This window comes from Calypte anna, chromosome Z (assembly GCF_003957555.1).
Source record: "Calypte anna isolate BGI_N300 chromosome Z, bCalAnn1_v1.p, whole genome shotgun sequence".
In the NCBI taxonomy this organism is placed as follows: domain Eukaryota; kingdom Metazoa; phylum Chordata; class Aves; order Apodiformes; family Trochilidae; genus Calypte; species Calypte anna.
This window is the reverse complement of record NC_044274.1, coordinates 21,210,703-21,230,800: the sequence shown is the minus strand read 5'-3', so window position 1 is coordinate 21,230,800 and position 20,098 is coordinate 21,210,703. Positions and strand designations below refer to the sequence as shown.

General features: G+C 44.3%; 1 protein-coding gene across 1 annotated transcript in view; it reads left to right on the top strand.

Annotated features, from left to right (window-relative positions):
• Positions 1-20,098, top strand: part of PSD3 (pleckstrin and Sec7 domain containing 3) — a 112,479-nt gene that overhangs the window by 43,296 nt on the left and 49,085 nt on the right. Inside the window, exons 7-10 of the mRNA XM_030466705.1 lie at positions 2,984-3,096; positions 5,609-5,667; positions 10,299-10,388; positions 13,258-13,314. Of these exons, the coding sequence (XP_030322565.1) occupies positions 2,984-3,096; positions 5,609-5,667; positions 10,299-10,388; positions 13,258-13,314 (319 nt within the window). The remainder of the gene's footprint in view (positions 1-2,983; positions 3,097-5,608; positions 5,668-10,298; positions 10,389-13,257; positions 13,315-20,098) is intronic.

Sequence of the window (20,098 nt, the reverse complement as noted above, 5' to 3'; positions counted from 1 at the left end):
TGGGTGAACTTGCTTATAGATGGTCCTTGATGCAGAGGATATGTAGAAACCATTTTATGGTTTTATGTAGTTGCCATTTACTTTGTAAACAGGGCACTTATATTCTGCCACGTACTGCTGGGGGATGAGGTGTTGCTCACAGCTGAGCTGCACAGACCTTTTGGCTCATGCCTTTTGTAGCTGGCTTTGCCTGGCTGCAGTGCACAGAGCCAGGGACAGGGTTTGTTCTGCCTTGGCAGCCTCCATTGCTGAATCCCTCTGAGGTACTTAAAAATGTGCAGAACAGCAAAAGCTTCCACATGGAAAATGCTAGTGAGAGTTTGGTAGCCATCATGGGTGTTTGAAAACCCAACCCTTCATTTTCACAATGGAATTAGACTTAACCAATGTTTGTTTTAGTCATTTTTTTTTTTTTCAGGAGGCAGAACACTGTATTTGTATAGCAATGGCCTGTTAGCACTATTGCTGGTGTTATGGCATTTAAAGTGATTTAGAGTGAATTTAAATCATTAGGCTGAGTTACTCAAGTGGGTTATTGTTTGGGCTTTTTTCCTAATGATACAAAACCAGGAAGTCTGCAGGCACTTCTCAGTCCCTTTGGAAATTCATTTCCTGGGGGTTGGCACCAGGAGCCTGTGGCATACCCCAAGGAAAGCCCCAGAATCCTCCCTGCTGAAGGCAGCAGAAAGGAACAAAGCCAATCTGGAGCACCCCCTCAGGACTAAAGGCAGGAGAAGCCAGGCAGGTGGTGGGAGGTCTGCTGCTCATTCCAGGTTTTAGCAGCCCTGAATCATGATGCTAAATATACCAGTCTTTTAAATTGTGAAATCCAACACCTAATTGCTTTGTGACACATATTTAGGAGGTCTTTGCTCCTGGTACATCTCCTGTTAATATTAATAGTCCTGACCTTTTCTAAAATATGCCCTGGCTCCTGCGGAAGTTGGACATGCCAGGGGTTTGCTGAGATTTCAGGAGTAGCTGCAGTGACTGCTGGCTGCACACCCTGAGCAAGGAGCAGAGGTGGGGACAGAGCGAGGCGTGCTGCTTCATGCTTCATATCACCATTGGTAGCAAGCCTATGACATGGGAAGGGTTGTTTATTCCTTATCCTGTTCTGCTTCCACATCCTAGACCCACATCTGCCATGCATCTCCCCAGTGCATCTCTTGCATCCTCTACAGGACCACAGGAGAGGAGGAGGTAGGACTGCTGCTGCAGCCCCTCCCAGAGTCCACCCTGGTCCTCCTGGTGGGCAGAAACTCTCCCCAGTAGCCCTCAGCTGCAATGTCATGCTCCAAGAGTGAGAAACCTGCCTTGCTTATTTAGCAAGTATTTCATCTGTTACCTCTCCAAAGCAGCTTATGGGGGTGTAGAGGTGCTGAAAAGAAGAGAAGAGGATGTAGACTGGTGGTGTCTGCTGTGGGCAGGGGTTGCAGTTGGAAAGAGGCCCAGCTTGAGGAGGAAATATGGCTAGCTGTCAAAATGTCCCATGGGAGTATAAGGTAGAAAGAGAAGAGAAGAGAAGAGAAGAGAAGAGAAGAGAAGAGAAGAGAAGAGAAGAGAAGAGAAGAGAAGAGAAGAGAAGAGAAGAGAAGAGAAGAGAAGAGAAGAGAAGAGAAGAGAAGAGAAGAGAAGAGGAAAGAGAAGAGGAAGAGAAGAGGAAGAGAAGAGGAAGAGAAGAGAAGAGAAGAGAAGAGAAGAGAAGAGAAGAGAAGAGAAGAGAAGAGAAGAGAAGAGAAGAGAAGAGAGAAGAGAAGAGAAGAGAAGAGAAGAGAGAAGAGAAGAGAAGAGAAGAGGAGAAGACAAACCCTGCGAGGACTCAGTTGTACCTACTTGTGAATTGGGTTACTTGCAATGCGTTACATGTGAAATTAAGTTATTTCCAGGGATATCATACTCTGTATGGGTGCAAGATCATTTCACACACAGCCCAACTCCGACCTTACACCAAAGGGAAAAGTTTAGTTTTTATTTGTCCAGGCTAGATAGATGTGAATGTTCCAGCAATATATTCCATGTTTCTCTGCTCTGGTGGTAGTTTCAGTCTTGTGGGGTACTTAAAAATTGTTTGTGAGGCACTCATTTTGTGTTCTGTCTTGATTTGGACCCGAATTTGTGTTTTCAGACTTTTCTTAGAAACATCCTGACAAACAAGCATAAGCTGATACAACTGAGGCCATCTCTTGGCTCCAGGATGTGGGGATTTTGTGAAGTGCAGTTCTTCTTTGGCTGCAAGGGGTGTTTTTTTTTTAGCAGGAAGAATAGCGGCATAGTTAAGAGGTGGAGTGCTTAAGTGTTGGATGAAGACATACGTAACAAATGCATGTCTGTCCCACTTTTTTGCACTCACTGACTGGCTATGTAACAAGCATGCCTGTATGTGCACCAGCCCTGGACTGTCATCACCTGGGAACCACGGGGACCAGGTTGCTCCGCTCGCTGTGGAAGCTCAGTGGGAAGTGTTGCAACTCTTCCGCCCTCTTCCCCAGATATTTTCTGCAAGTCAGGTAGTCACACTGCCCTCTACAAGGCAACTGGTGTGGTCCTGGCTGGTCCACCATTCAGAAGGAGGACAGCACATTTGTTGTGAGTTCTGAGTCTGCAATGCACCTGCTTGACTTCTCTGTCTAGGGTAGCTCCTCTGCTTTGGATGGGAATACTAATGAGCATGAAATGAAAAGGTGCTTCAGTTCCTTCTCCAAAGTAAAATTATAAAAATAAGAACAGTACTTTCAAGTGGTGTAATTGCTTATTAATTAGTATGTTTCTTGGCTGAGACCAGTGGTAGTTTAACTGTGCTTCATTTACTGTTGTGTTGGGATCAATGGATAATAGCCCGTTGCCCTAGAAAGTCTTCTTGGGACCCAATGTCTTTTATGCGCTTATGTATCTGTTGTTGCGAAGTGTGCTTTGCTCTGTGGGCTGTGTCAGGCAAAAAGAATTCTGTGAATTTAATTTCACCTTTTTTTAACTCTTTCAGGAGTTTCTTTAAAGCCTTCTCACTTATTGGAGAGACTCAGGAACGAGAGAGAGTTTTAGTTCACTTCTCCCGCAGATACTTCCAGTGTAATCCAAACGCCATTTCTTCTCAAGGTAACTTTGTTTCTGATACCCAGGGCTTTGGTTGACCCCCTCTTCTTTCAGTCTTGCCTTCAATGGTATGCATGTATGGTGCACTCCTGGGACTTGAAGGTGTGTAATTGTGCCACACTCAAGAGGGTGCCTGTGGTCAGCATAGAAACCCTCAGTGTTCTCCTCATGCAGTTGAGGTAGGACAGTGAAAAACCCATCTTCATCCCCAGTCAGGAAAGGTGTTTAAGCCTCCTCACTGTAAACCTCAGTTGCAGCATCTCCAGATTTAAATTTCCTCAGTGTGTGTGTGTACTTGTACTCTAGCTACATGCATGTGGGTGAAAATAGGTCCTATCTCAGGTAGAAGAGAATCTGTTTACCTTCTGTGCTCCAATCAGTGCTTGTTTCTCTGCCTGCACTGGCAGCAGGTGTGCCAGTTCTTGCTAGCTGTGGGAGTGAATTTTGGATGCTGTATTGACCCTGGCATGGGTTCATCTCAGGTAGCTAACAGCAGTCAAAGTGCTGCTCCTTGCCAATGTTCTCAGTCATTTTGGAAATGGCTGGGGAAACAAACAAGCACACAGATCAAACCAGAAAAAGTTGGCACTGAAGCAGAGAACACACTGTCCGCTGGCACAGCTGCTGTGTTCAGGGAGCTGTGCTGGCCGAGGCATATGGCCCTGTCACTGCAGTTTGGCCTGATCACATACTGAGAAAGGGAAGAGGCTGAGAAAGAAGAGAGACCTGGGATAAACTGTGCTTTTGGTCTCAGGTCTAAGTGAGAAGCCATGCTACAGTTGGAGGTACTGGCACACTTCTTTGGCTGTTGCTTTGTGACCCACTCCCATTGCAGTGAGAGGGTGTTTGTCCATTTCAGCTTTACAAGATGGCATGCCTGAGAGGGGAATAGGTAGCAATAAGACAGGTTCTGCTCCTGTGCTCTCTCTGTCCTCTTCCTAATGCCTTTCTTATTTCAAGACACCATGGGCAGTCAGGTAGATGTGTAATATTCAGCCTGAAATAATGGCTTTTGTGTTGATGTGGCAGACTTACTCTAGTCCAGGTTGAAGGAGGGATGTTTTCACTTCTAAGCCTGAGTAAATATTTAGATTAAAATGAGTCCTGCAGACTTTGTCCAGGATTATACATAAATTTGGTGCTGTATTTCTACTGTCAGTAGTCAAGTTCTACACTGCAGAAGTATACTGGTTGTTCCTTTCAGTGGAAATCCAGGATTGCAAATCCTTGCTCTTTTCCTGTTTCCCTTTTGCATCTTCTGGATGCATTCACAGTTTGGAAATGAGAGGGCAAACCAGAGATATGCACAAAACTGAACTGGAGCACCATGGGCCAGGGTTCAAGCTGAACCTACTGCTGTTAGTGATAATAGTTCTTTTGTTTCATGTTCTGCTGCAGTTCCAGGACATTGCTTGGGTGCTAAAACCTTATTACCAGAACATCTTTTTGTACTGGCTTCATCTTGCACTGATTTCAAACTGTGATAGTCTTATCATTAAAGCATGAAAAGTATCTATCCTTATCCCCCAGTTCTCTTCCTTTATATCACAGAGCGACCTCTGCATAGTCATTATCTGTGCTTGGCTACAAAGGTTTTTGTATCCTCTGCAGTGGGTGCACATCCCATAAGCGACTCTGTGTCTTTGATACCCCTGTGAGAGAAGGGCAGGTGACACCATGTGTTCATGAACAAAGGAAAGGAGAAAATATTTTTCCTGATGTATTTTATCAATTAGAAACAGGCAAGAAGCATTCGGATTTTCAGAGGTGATAAATGGTACCATGAGCACTGTCACTTTCTCTGGATTTGTGAACAGCTAATAATACGTTTTGCATTTGGAAAGGAGGGTCTGGAAATGAGGAGTGTGAAATAGGTGTTACTTTTGCAAATGACTGTGGCTTCCCAAGTCTGTCACAGGGACTCCAGGTGTAGAGCTAGGGATACAGTCTATCTCTTCTGGCTCATTGTTGAGGGCCTTTGCTACAGGACGACCTTAGAAATTTCTAGAGCACTCTATGCCAAATATGGAGCTGAGGCAGTGTAAATACCTGACCGAAGTTCTCAAAAAAATCAGTTTAATTGAACCTTGAATAAGGAGGGGGCCAGAGGGGGAGTAAGGCAAAGTATTGATCTGTATCCACTCTTTTCACAAGAACTAGTGCATTTTACTCTTTCCTTTCTGCCCTGTAATAAATAAGGAAGAGGGATCTGATTCAAGCTGTATAATTGGCATTAGCCAGCGCAGCATGACAGTTTAGTTTGCTGTCTAGTTTGCCTCATCCATGGGTACTGTGAGATAGTTTTGACAGTCATTAAAAGATGAAAGAAAAGCTGTTCTGGCTTGGCAGCTGCAGGATGACCTCACTGTTCTTTGATTTAATTATGTGTATTTCTTGATAAAACAGATTCTCATTAAGGGAGGAGACTCAATTTGGTTATGAGACTTAGTTTCAGCTGTTCTTGAAGGTCCAGTTGTGGATTTGCATGTGATTCTTCTTATATCTCTTCCTGCAGATGGAGTTCACTGTCTCACATGTGCCATGATGCTGCTGAACACAGACCTGCATGGCCACGTGAGTATGCACAGCTTTGTGTAGACTGCTCTCACTGACACTGTCCTTGGGGGGGGGTGTTCTTATGGCAGCAGAGTGACCTGGATGGTCACCTCCTTCTAAAACACCCCTTCAGGCAGCAGTCAGTGACAAGGCTGCACTCCCAAGCTGTTGTCGTGGGCAGAGCTTTCCAGGATGCCCAGTTCAGACGTATAAGCCTGGCACTGTGCCTTATTTACCACACTGTGTGAGAATGCTCCTTGCCCTTGGATCTCTGTCTTTCTGGTGTACTTCCCATCCTTTACTGGTTACAGCAACTGGCCGTGGCTTGGAAGCTGAAGCTGTGATTGGCTTACTCTTTTCAGTATGGAAAATCATTTGGGAAAGAAGGAAGGTGAAGGGGTTCTGAGAAGGTCACAATGAGAAGGAGATGTTTGCAGCCATGCAGTTGCAAGGGGGAGATCTGGTGAAACCAGAATTCTGCTCAGACAGGGTAATGATGGGTGTATCCACAGCCAAAAACAGCAGAGGGTGTTCATGAAGATCCTGAGTGGGAGCACTGTGATCGGCACTCCACACAGGTATCCACTGCCTGCCTGGGGGAAATTGTGCTGTAGTTTGTCATCTTAGACACACTGGTACAGGGTTCCAGCAGCCCTAGGACATGTATTTCAGTACCCTTGGTGCAATACGTCTGCTATGCATGGTAATCCCATGTTGATGGGAGGCTTCCTCTGTCCTGGAGAGCAGGGTATGATAGCATGCAGGAGCAGTGGCTTCTGCTAGGTGGCTTTGGGGCAGCTTTGTGGCTGAGACCCTCCACTGCACTGCCATGAGCTCTTCTAGGAGGACCTCAGTTGGCAGCTCTTGTACAGCAAGGGTGGTGGGTCATCAGAAGGGGATGGAGACACCTGGTGTCTGACTCCAAGGGCTGCTTGTCCCCTGTGGATGCAGCTCTGCTGTGGGTGCAGGTAATGAAGCCAAGGCTTGTGTGTGCTTCCCCAGGGGGTTTGATGCCCACCTCTAGTTATTTGAATGACTTTGCTCAAAACCTGTAAAAGTGTGTGGGAGAGAGGAGTTATGAAGAATTTTTTACTCTGATGGCTGAACCTTTCCTGACTGAGGAGTGCAGCAGTTGCACAGGGGGTTGAGAAGAGGTACAAGAACATGTCCTACTGTGCCTCTGAGCTTACATTGCTTCTCTTCAACACACCTGAGACTGCCCTTGCAGGTATCCTGCTCCCAAGAGCAATGAACAGGCTAGGGCATCTGCTTTCCATCCTACCTGGAGAGAGACTAAATCATTGTACATCAGCCTGACAACATTTCCTGTTGCTCCCTGCAATGCTTTAATGGGCCCTACTACTCTCATTAGGTACTGAAGTACACACCATTGCTGTGGATGATTTGTAGCTGAAGCTACAATGACTCTGGCTGTTGCGGTGTGTCCCTTTGGAGGTTTATTCTAATGACTGTTATTGCTGTGTTGTACATAGTTACATTTGCCAGACTCCTTCATATCTCTCTCTATCTCTTTGTGCTTTCCTGTAATTTTGGTCTTCTTACTTTTTTGTATTTATTCACATACGTGGCAAGTTGGGCATTTTTTAATTAGAATGCAGCCCCCTGCAGATACACTCTAATTTCTTAACTCTAGTTAGGATACACTCTAGTTTCCTAACAAAGATAATGTTCTGACCCATCCTTAGCATGATTTTGCTAAAGCAGGAAGCAAATGAATCACAGAGCTTGTCCACACTGAGCTCCGTTAGTTGCTGACATACTGACCATAAGTGGGGACTCTTATTTCACAATAAGCTGAGGTGCTTTTTTAGGGCTATAGTGCAGCTGCTCTGACTTCACTTCACACTTTCCCTCAACTCTGTTATAGACAAACTCTTATTTCTATCTTTGTCCTTATCTTGCCACATTTCATTCTCTTTGTAACCAAATAATTTTTGCTAGCTGTGTCTTGGAGATGTATGCTTGCTTCTCTGTAGGGAACTTATCAACTGGGCTGTGATATTAGAGACTTTAAGATATCTCCAGATGGGTAGGCACATCTTCTGCAACATGTATTGTGCTGTATGGAGATGCTAGCTTTAGTTCTGGAGCGAAACAACCATTCCTCTGCAATGTCAGTTGTCTCAGTGGGTGAAATGAGCCACACTGCTGTTGGGTTTGCTTAGCATGGGGAAGGTGCTGTGTGGAGGAAACAAACAGAATCAGGCTGGAGTCTGTCACAGGGAAGAAGGAAAGCATTTGCAAGTCTAGTATAATAGCTCCAGCTTGCACCCATACCCAGCAATTATGAGCAGCATTTTGGAAGCCTAGCAACCAGGGAGCCAGGGTTACAGCAGATCTGTGTTGTCAATAGTGTTCCTGATGTGGGAAGTAATGTATGGTATGCCCCTCCCGAAGTATCTCCTCTCTTGTGGAAGGCAGTCATCTGCCTTCTTTCTGCTGGCAGCAGGCTATGGGATTTTTGTGTATGGCTAAATGAGGCTGATGGTCAAGGTTTGCTGATTTTTCCATCTCTCCATGATCATGCATAATGAAAGGGAAGCACAGGATGTGCAGTGCTGTTCAGTGTTACAACTGCAACACTGAATGACCTGTGTTACCAACTGGTGCCCTTCTTCAGACTCTGCTCCTGATTTAATTTTTCCTCTTGCTCCTAACCCAAGTCACTGTTTACACACAAAGCTGTTCCACTGTATTTCTGCAGCTATGGCATACTCTGACTGGAAAAGTAATTTCCAGTCCCTTCTGACTAGAAGCAGTAGTATACCCAAAGGTACCATGGTGATCACAGGGGCCTGTTTGTGCTCTGCTTTTACTGTGCCTCACATCCCAGATTGCTTCCTGTTTCTCAGAAATGTCTGGGATTCTTTTCTTCAACTTCTTTTGTCACCACTGCCAGCTCAAAGCTCACAGCTCTCCCTGTGTGCCAGCTGTGGGAGTTCTAGCATGTAGGGTACTGAGTGCAAACACCTTCTCCAAGGGCTAATGAAGACTGGAATCAAAGAGCAACTTATGGCAGCCTCAAGCCTCCAAAGTGAGCAGTTTATATCCTACATGAGCATAGCCATTCCTTCCCTTTTTCACAGAATGGCTACCCTTGGAAAGGATCTTGAAGATAACCCAGTTCTATGCCCCTGCATGGGCAGGGACACGTCCCACTAGACCAAGTTGCTCAAAGCCCCACCCAAACTGGCCTTGAATATTTCCAGGCAGGGGGCAGCCACAACTTCCCTGGAACAGTGTCTCACCACCTTCAAGTTAAAGAATTTCTTCCTAATGTCTAACCTAAATCTCCCTTCTTCAAGTTTGAAACAATTGCCCCCTTTTCTGTTACTACACACCCGTGTAAAAAGCCCTACCGCAGCTTTCTTGTAGGGCCCTTCAGATCTTGGAAGGCTGCTATAAGGTAACTTTGGATCCTCGTTTCCTCCAGGTTGAACAAGCCTAGACTTCTTCAGCCTGCCTTCATAAGGGAGGTGCTCCAACCCTCCGATCATTTTAGTGGCTCTCCGCTGGACACATTCCAGGAGCATTATGTCCTGGTTATGCTGGGGACTCCAGAACAGCACACAGTACTCCAGGTGGGGTCATGCAAGAGCAGAGTAAAGGGGGAGAATCACCTTCTTTTTTATGTCTATGCTTCTTTTGATATAGCCCAGGACACGGTTGACTTTCTGGGCTGCAGGTACACATTGACAGCTCATGTTGATCTTCTGGTCCACCACCATCCCCAAGTCCTTCTCTTCAGGGCTGTCCACAATCCCTTCTCTTCCCAGCCTATATTTGTGCATGGGATTGCCTCATCCCAGGTGCTGAACCTTGCACTTGGCCTTGTTGAACTTCATGCGGTTTGCATGAGTCCTCTTCTCAAGCCTGCCAGAGTCCCTCTGGATGCCATCCCTTCCCTCCATTGTGTTGACTTCACCACACAGTTTGGTGTTGTCAACAGACTTGCTGAGGGTGCGTTCGATTCTACCCTCCATGTTGCTGACAAAAATGTTAAACAGCACTGGTCCAACCCTTGAGGAATATTACTGAGTTTGTGGCTCCGTTGAGCAACTGTCAGCCTGTGAAGGGCAGTCCTATGGACATATCACAGCAGCCTGAGCCTGTGAATCAGAAAAGGTAATAGCTGCTCCTGGGTATCTTACTCCAACTCAGGGCAGTTTCTACTGGAAGGGAGCATTGGAAATGGTAGGAGAAAGGTTGCTCCCCCTATGAAGTTTCTATGAAGCGTGTCTATGAAGTTTCCTTTGGCCCTACAGCAGGCTTAAGAAGTGCTTTTCCTTCAGAGAATAGTAGAGCCTCCTGAGGGACGTACAGGGGTGTAAGTCATCGTACAGATGCCAGCATGCTTTCTCATCCCTCTCTTCATTACCCTCCAGTCTCTATCTGGTTTTCTTTTTGGATGTGTGTGTGGGGCTTGGGGTCCAAATGCACCTTCCCTCTTTTAACTATATTCACACAGGGATGCTTGTCTCTGAGTAATCTTGGGAATGCTTTCTTAGCACTGCCTGTCTTGATCTTAAATGAGAGTCGGGAGATGTGGTTCATTTGATGTTGCTTATTTCTGTCCTTTTGGAAAGTCGCATGTATATAATACTGCAATTCTCTGCTGTCCCTTCCAGAACATTGGGAAAAAGATGACCTGCCAAGAGTTTGTAGCTAATCTCCAGGGGATGAATGATGGCAAAGACTTCCCAAAAGGGCTTTTGAAGGTAAGGAATGAATGGCAGAACATAGGTTTTGTTTTTAATGAAAGATGATTCAAAACCAAACAGTCTGCTTGCATTTTCTGAATCTTATCAAACAGGACAAGCAATGGACGTGTTTCTCCTTCCAGAACACATTATATATGTTATATACGTTTGCAGTGTTTATTTTGTTGTTTTCCCCTTTTGCCTTCTCTTGATTGTGATTGATATTCTGCAGCATGGAGATGAGAGACAGAATTCCAGTGGTGGCAGATCCAGAGCTGTGTGTCTTGTGAGCTCATGCCGTTATGCCATCTTAAAGTACTGTCTCCTGATTAAAGTAAAGAAATAGCCAGTTGCTTTTGACTTATTGAGTACATAAGGGTTAATCCTGAGCTCTCTGTATCTGGAAGATGAGTGTGTTTTTCTATCAAAGATGCTTTGGCATTTTCACATCAGAGCAGGAGATGTAATTTCAGATTAGAATGTGTTGTCTGGCTTCAGGTTTTGTTCATAAAGTTTGTGCCAGGAGTTAAATCTGAACAACACAGAGGCTGAGCAGGATGAATCTTGTTTTATTGTCAGTAATAATAAGAATTTTTCAACTCTCATGTATGATTGCTGGCATGAGACAGGAGCCTGCCTGTTTGAATGAAGAGTGCATACACTGTAGTTTTTGGGTTTTGGTGGTTTTGGTTTTGCTTGTGGGTTTTTCTTGTTTTGTTTTTGTTTTGTAATGGAAATAGAAATGAGAGGTTGCTGCATCTCAGAGCTGACCTAAAGCCTACTGAACTAAACCATAAGAATTGCTCTCTTCTGCTGGTTTTGTCTCAGACCCATTGTGACATACCTGCATATTTACAAGTACCTGCATAGTTACAACTGCTTTGTTTTTTTGAATATTGGTAGTTTGTTCAGTTTCTCCAGCCTCTTTTGGAAGCTTTTTGTTGGGTGCTTCTGTCTCAGTTCTTTCTAACGAGCTAGGAATATAAACTCATCCCCCTTGTTTTTAGATTTAATATCTTTATTTTTCAAATCTGGATACATCGTATTAATATGTCAGCAGCAATACTTAATTTCCACCCCCCTGACCCCCTCCCCCAAGGAATTTAATCTGTCTCTACCATAGAGACCTGTGTTGATATTAATTTCCAGGATAATTATAGCCCTTACTGAATGTACAGGTCTTTAGGCTGTGTTTATATAACCTTCTGAGTATACTGATGAGAGACTTCCACTGGTGTTCACCTGCTGTTTATTTTTATGCTGACAGAACTACACAATTGGGGCTGTATCTTGCTGTTTAGTGCTGACCTGCTAATGCTAAGACTGCCTGGCTCTTTGCCAGCACACACAAAGCACCGACTGATGCTTGGAATTTTTTGGATATGGCTGTATGGAAGAAACCTGGACTTGGTATCCTGCCTTGTTTGAGGCCTTCTGCCCTTTTTTGCATGCTGTCCTGATGTATCAGGTACAGGGGTGACACTCAGTCTTAGTCTCTCATCTGGCTTCCCTGAAGATCTGCTGGTGATCTGCTTGCTCCATGTTTCAGTTTTATAGAGGAGGGGAATGGAGTAACAGCAACTGCTCATTTCAGTAGCTACATCACCCTGTCAGCTACAGCCACCCTGCCACTATGTATGTGATTACAAAGACTTAGCACAAATTAAACTTGCATTAGTCTCAATAAATTGAATTCACAGAGCCCCCCTACAGCACGGTGCCAAAATGCATACAGTCTGCCAGAGCATTAGCAACGTAACTAATAAGCATCGGTGACGCTGCCAGCCATCTCATCTTCCCCGTCCTTCCCCAGCAGCTTGGGAGAGGAAGGACCACAGGGTGGCAGTGTGCCCCTGTGGGAGGGTAGTCCTGGCCCGCACTGGCGAGCACTGCACTCCCACAGGGATGCGAGTGAGCTTTTCTGCTTCTCATTTTTTTTCTTTGTCTTTTTTATCCCCTTTTAAAGCTCTCCAGAGCAAATACTCAATTTAGAGAATTGCTGACGTCTTGCTTCATCTATCCCAGTCATTTCTGGTATTTAGCAGAGAGAAGGAAGTAAGAATCAGGTGGCTAGCTCTACCTTCTCAGGCTTTCTTCTCCACTTTCTCTCATCTGTAGTCTCCATACTTGGTTCATTTCACGTCTGAGGCTTTTTGGCAAGGGATTGCCACCATCCTGATGCTTCTGGATGGAGATGGGGGCCTGATGAATCTGGGGGGACAGTAGCAGCCAATAGCATGCCAGGAGGACAGTATTAGCTGCTGGCTCCCCTGTGAATTCAGGCAGAGGAGGGGGGCAGAGGGGACCAAGTCTCTCTTCCATTAAAGAAGCTGGTGCTCTACTCTGCTGGAACAGAGCTTGCTTCCTTTTTTCTCCCCCCAAAATAAAGTTTTTCCTGTTTAAAATATTTCTGTTGTTCTGTTTCTGGGGCAGCCATTTCTTATCTGTTTGAAGAATCTGTTACTTTCAGCCCCTTTCAGCTGCCAGGAGACAACAATCTAATCTGGCAGTATGAAAATCAGGGAATACAAGATAAAACCATTAATCCATGTCTTAAACAGTTGTTTGCAAAAGCATACTTTAACTCGCTGAAGAACCACAGAGCTGTAGTGACTGAAGGGAACACCCGATGTCTTTGTTCTCCTCCATCCTCGGCAAGGACCTACTGCTTCAATAACCTCAATTTCCTTTGGCTTACAATTTTTTGGGTGTTGTTATTTGTCCTGAGTAATAACCAGATAAAGCACACCTGGGCAGAACGATGAAATAAATGAAATAAACTAGGGTATGAACTTGCATGCTTTGCTTTGGGCCCCATGAGGAAAGGGATCCTGACCCCCCCCCCTACCTCATTGAAATGGAAATTTATTTTCTTTTTCTGTTCCAGAAACTTGCTTCATATAAAAGGAGAAATCTGAAATCTGTGCACTTATCTCAAGCCCAGGTAATTGTTGAGGAAAGTAGCATAAGATTGTAGCAAAAGCCTAATGACCCCCACTAACTCTACATCCCTGAAGAGAGAAAGCAGAACTTCAGGAAAGGCTTATAGAACAACATTCTTTAATTGTGATGCAGGAATAAGAATTCCTTTCCTGGTCTAGGAGTCATATTTGGGATTGTTTATCTTTCAAGGAACCAGCCATTACAGGACAGGCCTGTTTCTGCTCTCATGATCTGCATTGCTCGGAGTTGTTCTTACTCCTCTAACCTTTCATTTCTTTGCTTTACAATTGTTATTCGAAAGATCTCACCTAGCTCACCAGGTTTTTGTGTCAGCAAGGAGTGAAACCCAAGCAGAGTCAGCTAAGAATTTCCATTACTGCTAGCTACAATTATGTGTCTCAATACCAGGCTCTTAATGAATGGTTTGGGGGTTAAATTTTCATCTATGGAGGCAAGGTCTCTGTAGCATCTTGTCCAGGTTGAGCAGGCAAGAGAATAATTTGATACTTACCTTCTTCAGCCTGTTAGATAGCCCAGGCTGTCAGTACTGTTTTACTGAAAGGCTTAGGAGCTTACGAGGATGAATGTCACTATTCAGAGCTTCCCACTTCATCTGCTGTCAGTGTGGAGGATACAGACTAGTAGTCTCTAGGAATTATATGATCTGCCACTTTAAAAGAGGAATTTTGGGCTCTTTTTGAGCTGGGAAATCTCTGATACAATGTCACACATACATTTTGGTCCCTATGACATATTACTCCCACTTCCATGTAGGTAGAAAACAAATTGAAAAACATTTCTTTGATCTTCCACCCACTGATCTGCTTGAAATTTAAGTTCTATGCTGCAACTCAAGGGGAAGGAGGAGTAGGAAAATAATTTATACCATGTTTAAAAAAAAGAAAAAAAAAAAAAAAAAAGAAAAAAGGGGAAAAAAAAGAAAAAAAAAGAAAAAAAGAAAAAGGGGGAAAAAAAAAAAGCAAAAAAGAGGAGAAACCATTATACCCATCCACCAGTTTTAGAATTATTGCTCTATAAATCTTTGGTTTTCATCGCTTCTGTTTGCCACCACACATTTCAAATGACATTGGACTATTCTCCCTCTGACCAGTTCCACTGTTTCCTTTCAAGCAAGAGAGCTAGGTTGCTCCTTAATTTTTTTTTTTTTCCTGCCCTGTGATGTTACATGGAATATTTAATTTCCTTCTTAGGTCATGTTTCTCTCGGTGATCAAGTATTTGCAAGATCCTGGGACAAGCATTGGGCAAATCCAAGCCACTTATTTCTGTCTTGCTGACAAATGGGTTCTGGCAGAAGTTAGGGTTAGGAAAGATTTCTCCTGCTTTTGGAGCAAGACAGCTAGCCACTACTCCATGGGTTCATGTTTTTGTGGAGGAAAGGGTGTCAAAAGCTATGCCTGTTTCCACATGGAGCTGTTCCTTCTGTGGTGCAATGCTTTCAAGTGCTGGTGACACCCAGGTGAAACTTTTGTGGTTCTCAGGGAGGCCCCGATTCTTTTTTTTCTTTTTTTTTTTTTTTTTTTCCATTTTGCTGTTGATGTGTTTGCTGTTTGAATCAGAGGGAAGCACTGAAGGGTGGTTGTTTTTCTTTCTTCATGCATATCTCTGGGGGAGTGCTGAGTGGTTTATTTTGGTGTTGTTGACTCTAAGCATGCTCACTGGAAGGACAGAGGCAGGGGTTGTAAGCAGCTGATCTGAGGGAGTTGGTATGCTTTGCACCAGTGTTTGGTTCATGTCCCTGTGGGTTTTTGTCACAGCAGTTCAGAATTTTAGTTTTCTGGTTCTCTTACAAGTTTGTTCAATCATCCCGATTCCAACCGGATGAGGTTCAACAAAGCCAAGTGCCGGGTCCTGCACTTTGGCCACAACAACCCCATGCAGCGCTACAGGCTGGGCACAGAGTGGCTGGAGAGCAGCCAGGCAGAAAGGGACCTGGGAGTCTGCATCGACAAGAAACTGAACATGAGCCAGCAGTGTGCCCAGGTGGCCAAGAAGGCCAATGGCATCCTGGCCTGTATCAAAAACAGCGTCACCAGCAGGTCCAGGGAGGTGATTCTTCCCCTGTACTCAGCGCTGGTTAGGCCACACCTCGAGTACTGTGTCCAGTTCTGGGCCCCTCAGTTTAAGAAGGATGTAGAGGTCCTGGAACAGGTCCAAAGGAGGGCAACCAGGCTGGTGAAGGGACTCGAGCACAGGCCCTATGAGGAGAGGCTGAGAGAGCTGGGGCTGTTCAGCCTGAAGAAGAGGAGGCTCAGGGGAGACCTCATTGCTGTCTACAACTACCTGAAAGGAGGCTGTAGCGAGGTGGGGACTGGACTCTTTTCACAGACGACCTTCAACAAGACAAGAGGACACAGTCTTAAGTTGTGCCAGGGGAGGTTTAGGTTAGATATTAGAAAGAATTTCTTCACGGAGAGGGTGATTAGGCTATGGAATGGACTGCCCGGTGAGGTGGTAGATTCTCCGTCCCTGGAGACATTTAAAAAAAGACTGGATGTGGCACTCAGTGCCATGGTCTAGCAACTGCTCCGGTGGGTCAAGGGTTGGACTAGATGATCTCTGAGGTCCCTTCCAACCCGGCTAATTCTATGATTCTATGATTCTATGATTCTATGATAAGGTTCTGCTCTTTTCTGTATCTACATTTGGCAGCTTTCTTAACTAACTTGAGGGTATGTGTTAGGCTGTTCCTACTGTGTGGCTCACTTAATTTCTGTTGGCAAAAGACAATAGTTCCTAAAAGGAGGCAATGCAAGAGGAGAGGCTTCTTCCCCTGGAGACTAAGTGCTTTTCCAGGAAGCACAACAGCTGGTCTGTGACAGAGAGCTGTTTGCAGATACACGGTAAGGAAAATGAGGATGAATAATGGCATTTCTTCTTCTTGCAATGCTAACCAGCAAAAAGGGGGCATACTCATTATTATCAAGGAGCTCATTCCCTTAAACCTGTGGTCTTCCACCATTCTCAGCAGGGCACTTATCTTAGGAGTGGTTTCTTTTAAGTTGAGAAGCAGCATGGATCGCAGTGAGATACAATGATACCAGGACTGACTTATCTTCCACCAGCCAATATGGTTTTGTTACTCTGCTCACTTTTAGGGGCTTACTGATTTAAAGACTTGGGTCTGTGACCACAAATCAGCAGCCTGCTTCTCATGTAAAGAGAAACATACAGATTGAAGTTGCCCTCATGGGGTCATAGGAGCAATGCTTTTGGTTTTGTTGTGCTGTGAGTTGGTGTGCTTTGCTTCATTGTTGAGGTTCATGCCTAAACTTATGCAGCTACAATAGTCTGATTGGCATTAGCCCAGCTTTCTGGGCTGTAGTAATTTGACAGCTTTCCATTGTTAAGTATTGTTTTCTGTATTGTAAGAGAAATCAAAGTCTATACTCAAGGATTCCTGCAGAGCCTGTAGCACAGGTGTATGTACAACACTATAAGCAGTAAGAAAATGAAAGATTCTTTCTTGAAGGCATCAACAGATAATTTTTTGCTGGTAAATTCAGATCAGGATAAAACACAGCATCTCCATAAATTTCTGCTAACTAAGTACTGTGCTTGGTGGAGAATAATGATATCCCGTGGTGATAGGCAAGGTTTATAATTTTGGTTGTTAATTTTGAAATTTTCAGTCAATTGTTGTCATTTTGCCACCATACATTCTGTTACTGTGTTAGTATTCCAATTGGTCTTGTTGCTTATGCATGTAGAAATGAAGTGCTTCTTCTAGAAGCACTTCTAGTGCTTCTATTTCTGCTGTTTACAGGGATGGCAGTTGGAGGCCTTTATATTCAATCATGATTTTCAGCTTTCCCTGGTCACCAGGCTCAGAAATCATTATCTTAATATCACAGGAACATAGATTCAGTAATGTTACTGTTGATCAATTGTTGAGCAATAGTTCTGTAGCCATTGTGTACAAGTAGCTTATCTGGTAGAGTTAGCTTTTCCCCTCCCCATCAGTTTTGGGGAGAAGGAGAAAAACAAGGAAGAAAAAAGGCAATCTGATGTAACATTTAATGTTGCTTATTTACTAAACAGTATTTAATAGCATCATTAAATATTGTTGTTTTCCTGTGCTACACAAATATGTTACTGACTCTTGAGAATATATTTCAAGTAATTGGTTAGTGTGTTCATGTGTTTTATTGGGTTTTGTTGTTATTTTTGTCATTGGGATCAAGCTTAAGTGTTGCTAGTGGATTTTCATGGCTTTGAGATTGCTGGAATTCTTCATACAAAATAATGTAGTCCTTGTGTTTGGTCCTTAAAAGCCAGTATTGATTTCATCTTGATTCTACAGCTCTTCTTGTGTTAATTTGCTGAGTGACTTTAGGAGGACCAAGCAAGGACTGAGTACATTTGGCCTCTTAGGAAAATTTGACTGGTGGGAGGAAGAGATGGGACAGAGCTTATTGCACAGTAAGTTGGAACAGCTGCTTGTTTTGTCTGTGGGTGATGTAGTCTGCCTTAACGCCTGTGACATGTGAAAAGCTTTTAGGTTGCTTGAAAAGGGTGAAGTGGAAGGAATAGTAGAGGCTCTGTTTTTCCTCTCCTGCATCTGTTTGGCCCAAAGTTTCAAATTCTCTTTTATGGTTTATGGTTTGCTTCTTAAGATGTTCTACTAGGGAAGGTCCATAAAGTCACCATCCTTTCTGTCACTCACAGTGGTGTCACTGGGCTGTTCAGACTGAATACTGACAATCTGCCCTCTGACTTTTTCCCACTACTCCTTGGCTGGCATCTGATTGAGGGAAAGATGGTGGCTTCTCAGCACACCTGGAGGGTGCCCTGGGTGTAGACAGCTTTGTTTTTTCTGATCATGTACAGCCATGTCAGCCCCTCTTTGAAAAAAATCCCTTCTATCCCTCTATTTATGTTAACAACCCTATTCTCCTGCAGAAATCCCTGTTGCTCAGTTACAGACAGAAATCATTCCTGTTTGCATGCTAATTTCTAAAATGGTAGGACTTCTCTCATGTTGAAAAAGTTATCTTTTCCTAGAAAAAGAGAGGGCTACTCGTTCAGTCAAGAGTACAAGATTGTATTATCACTTGCAGATGAAAATCAGAGTCACTAAGCTGAAGATCTTTAATGTTTCAAAAGTAGAATGTCAGAAGGCTCTGTTTTTCAGAGTGTGAGCTAAGAGATGAGCGTTTTCCATATTTCACTGTGTTAAAAAAAAAAAATTTAACAAGTTGCAAACTGTCACCCTTCGCATTTTGGACTGCTGCTTAGTTATAGACAAACCAGACCTTTTCCCTCATGAATTGAAGTTCCTGTCCTGCTTGGCTCAGAGGATGTGAGGTGGGGAACTGCTGCACTTAGGCAATAGTGCTGAGCTGTGCGTAACAAAAGAAAGATGTTAAAAGGATAAAAAAAATTTTAAAATCTTGCTATGATTAAGTTGAACTGGTATTTAATAATGAAATTGCTCTGTATAATTCACATTGGCCTAGGTCTGCATGGGATATTTAAGGGCTATAATTATTTCAGGTGTGTTGAGAGTGCTTGGGGAGGTGGTCTTACAAGTCCAAGAGCAAGAATAATCTGCTAGGCAGGGGGCTGCTGGGATAGGGAGTGATTTTTGGCCATTTACGTAGCACCTGTTGGGACCTACTGCTTAGCTCATCTGTAGCTGTTTGATTGAACTTAAAATTTCCTCTAAGAACAGATTTTTCTTGGAAGAGCTTTTCCGCTAGCAGTGGATAATTTCAGTCAGGTTAAGTATCATAAAACCTTTTCTGAGAGGAAGCACAAGTAACTTAGAACATGGAATTGCTTGTTGCCAGGGAAAAAGGGTTCTCTGTTCCTTCAAGTACCCCCAGCAATGACAGGTTTGTGTAAAAAGGCTGGACCACATCTGGGATTTGATCTTGGGGTGGGCTTTCTGGACCTGATGGTGGTGGAAATGAGAAATTGTTTGTTGGAGAAATTGAGGAATTTGTTTGTCAGGTGGGAAGAAGTCTACTTAAAATATGACAAAGGCAGAATGTGTGGGGAATCCAAAGTTTGTCAACCCAGAAACAGTTCTTATGCCAATATATAGATCCCATGTTCTCTCTTCTACTGATTGTTGGTCTTCAGCATGGTCTACACTGATCACAATCTGTGGGCAGGATATGCATCTGCAGGCTCTTTGGAGAAAATGTAATCAAAGGGTGGCTGCTGACCAGAGGGCTGCTGCATGCTGAGGAGGCAGAAATGTCCTTTATTTGCAGAAAGGTACCTAGGATGGTAATATGGCTGTCTAGCCATTTGCCCACAATGGAACTAAATCCCTGGACTCAAGAGGCTGGGAAAGTGTAACCAGAGGAAGAGCCCACTCATTTAATCTCCTACTAACCTACTCCTGGGTGCTGGCATGCATGTGGTATAGGGAGGGCAAACTCTCATTTGGCCTTAACATGGCTCAACTGACACTGAACGGAGCTCAGGCACAAATGGGAGCTGGCTGGATCCCCTTCACCCAGCCTTTGGCTGTCTAATGTATTTCAGTGGGATGTTTGAGTCAGTGTGCCGGGGCAGCAAGTCTGTGTCCCTGGCTGCATATGCAGACTTTCGGGTCCTTGTGTATTGTGGTGGAAGTTGGACAAGAGGCTCTAAGTGACCTCCCAGACTTTGACACCACTGCTGTTGGCCTTGCCTTGCCTGGTGGGCTGGTGGTACAGGGCGGGTGCCTTAACCTTGTGGTATGCTGTGGTGAGGTCCCATGCCCCACAGTCTGTCAGATGCTCATGCTCCCTCTGCACACCCTGCTTGCCT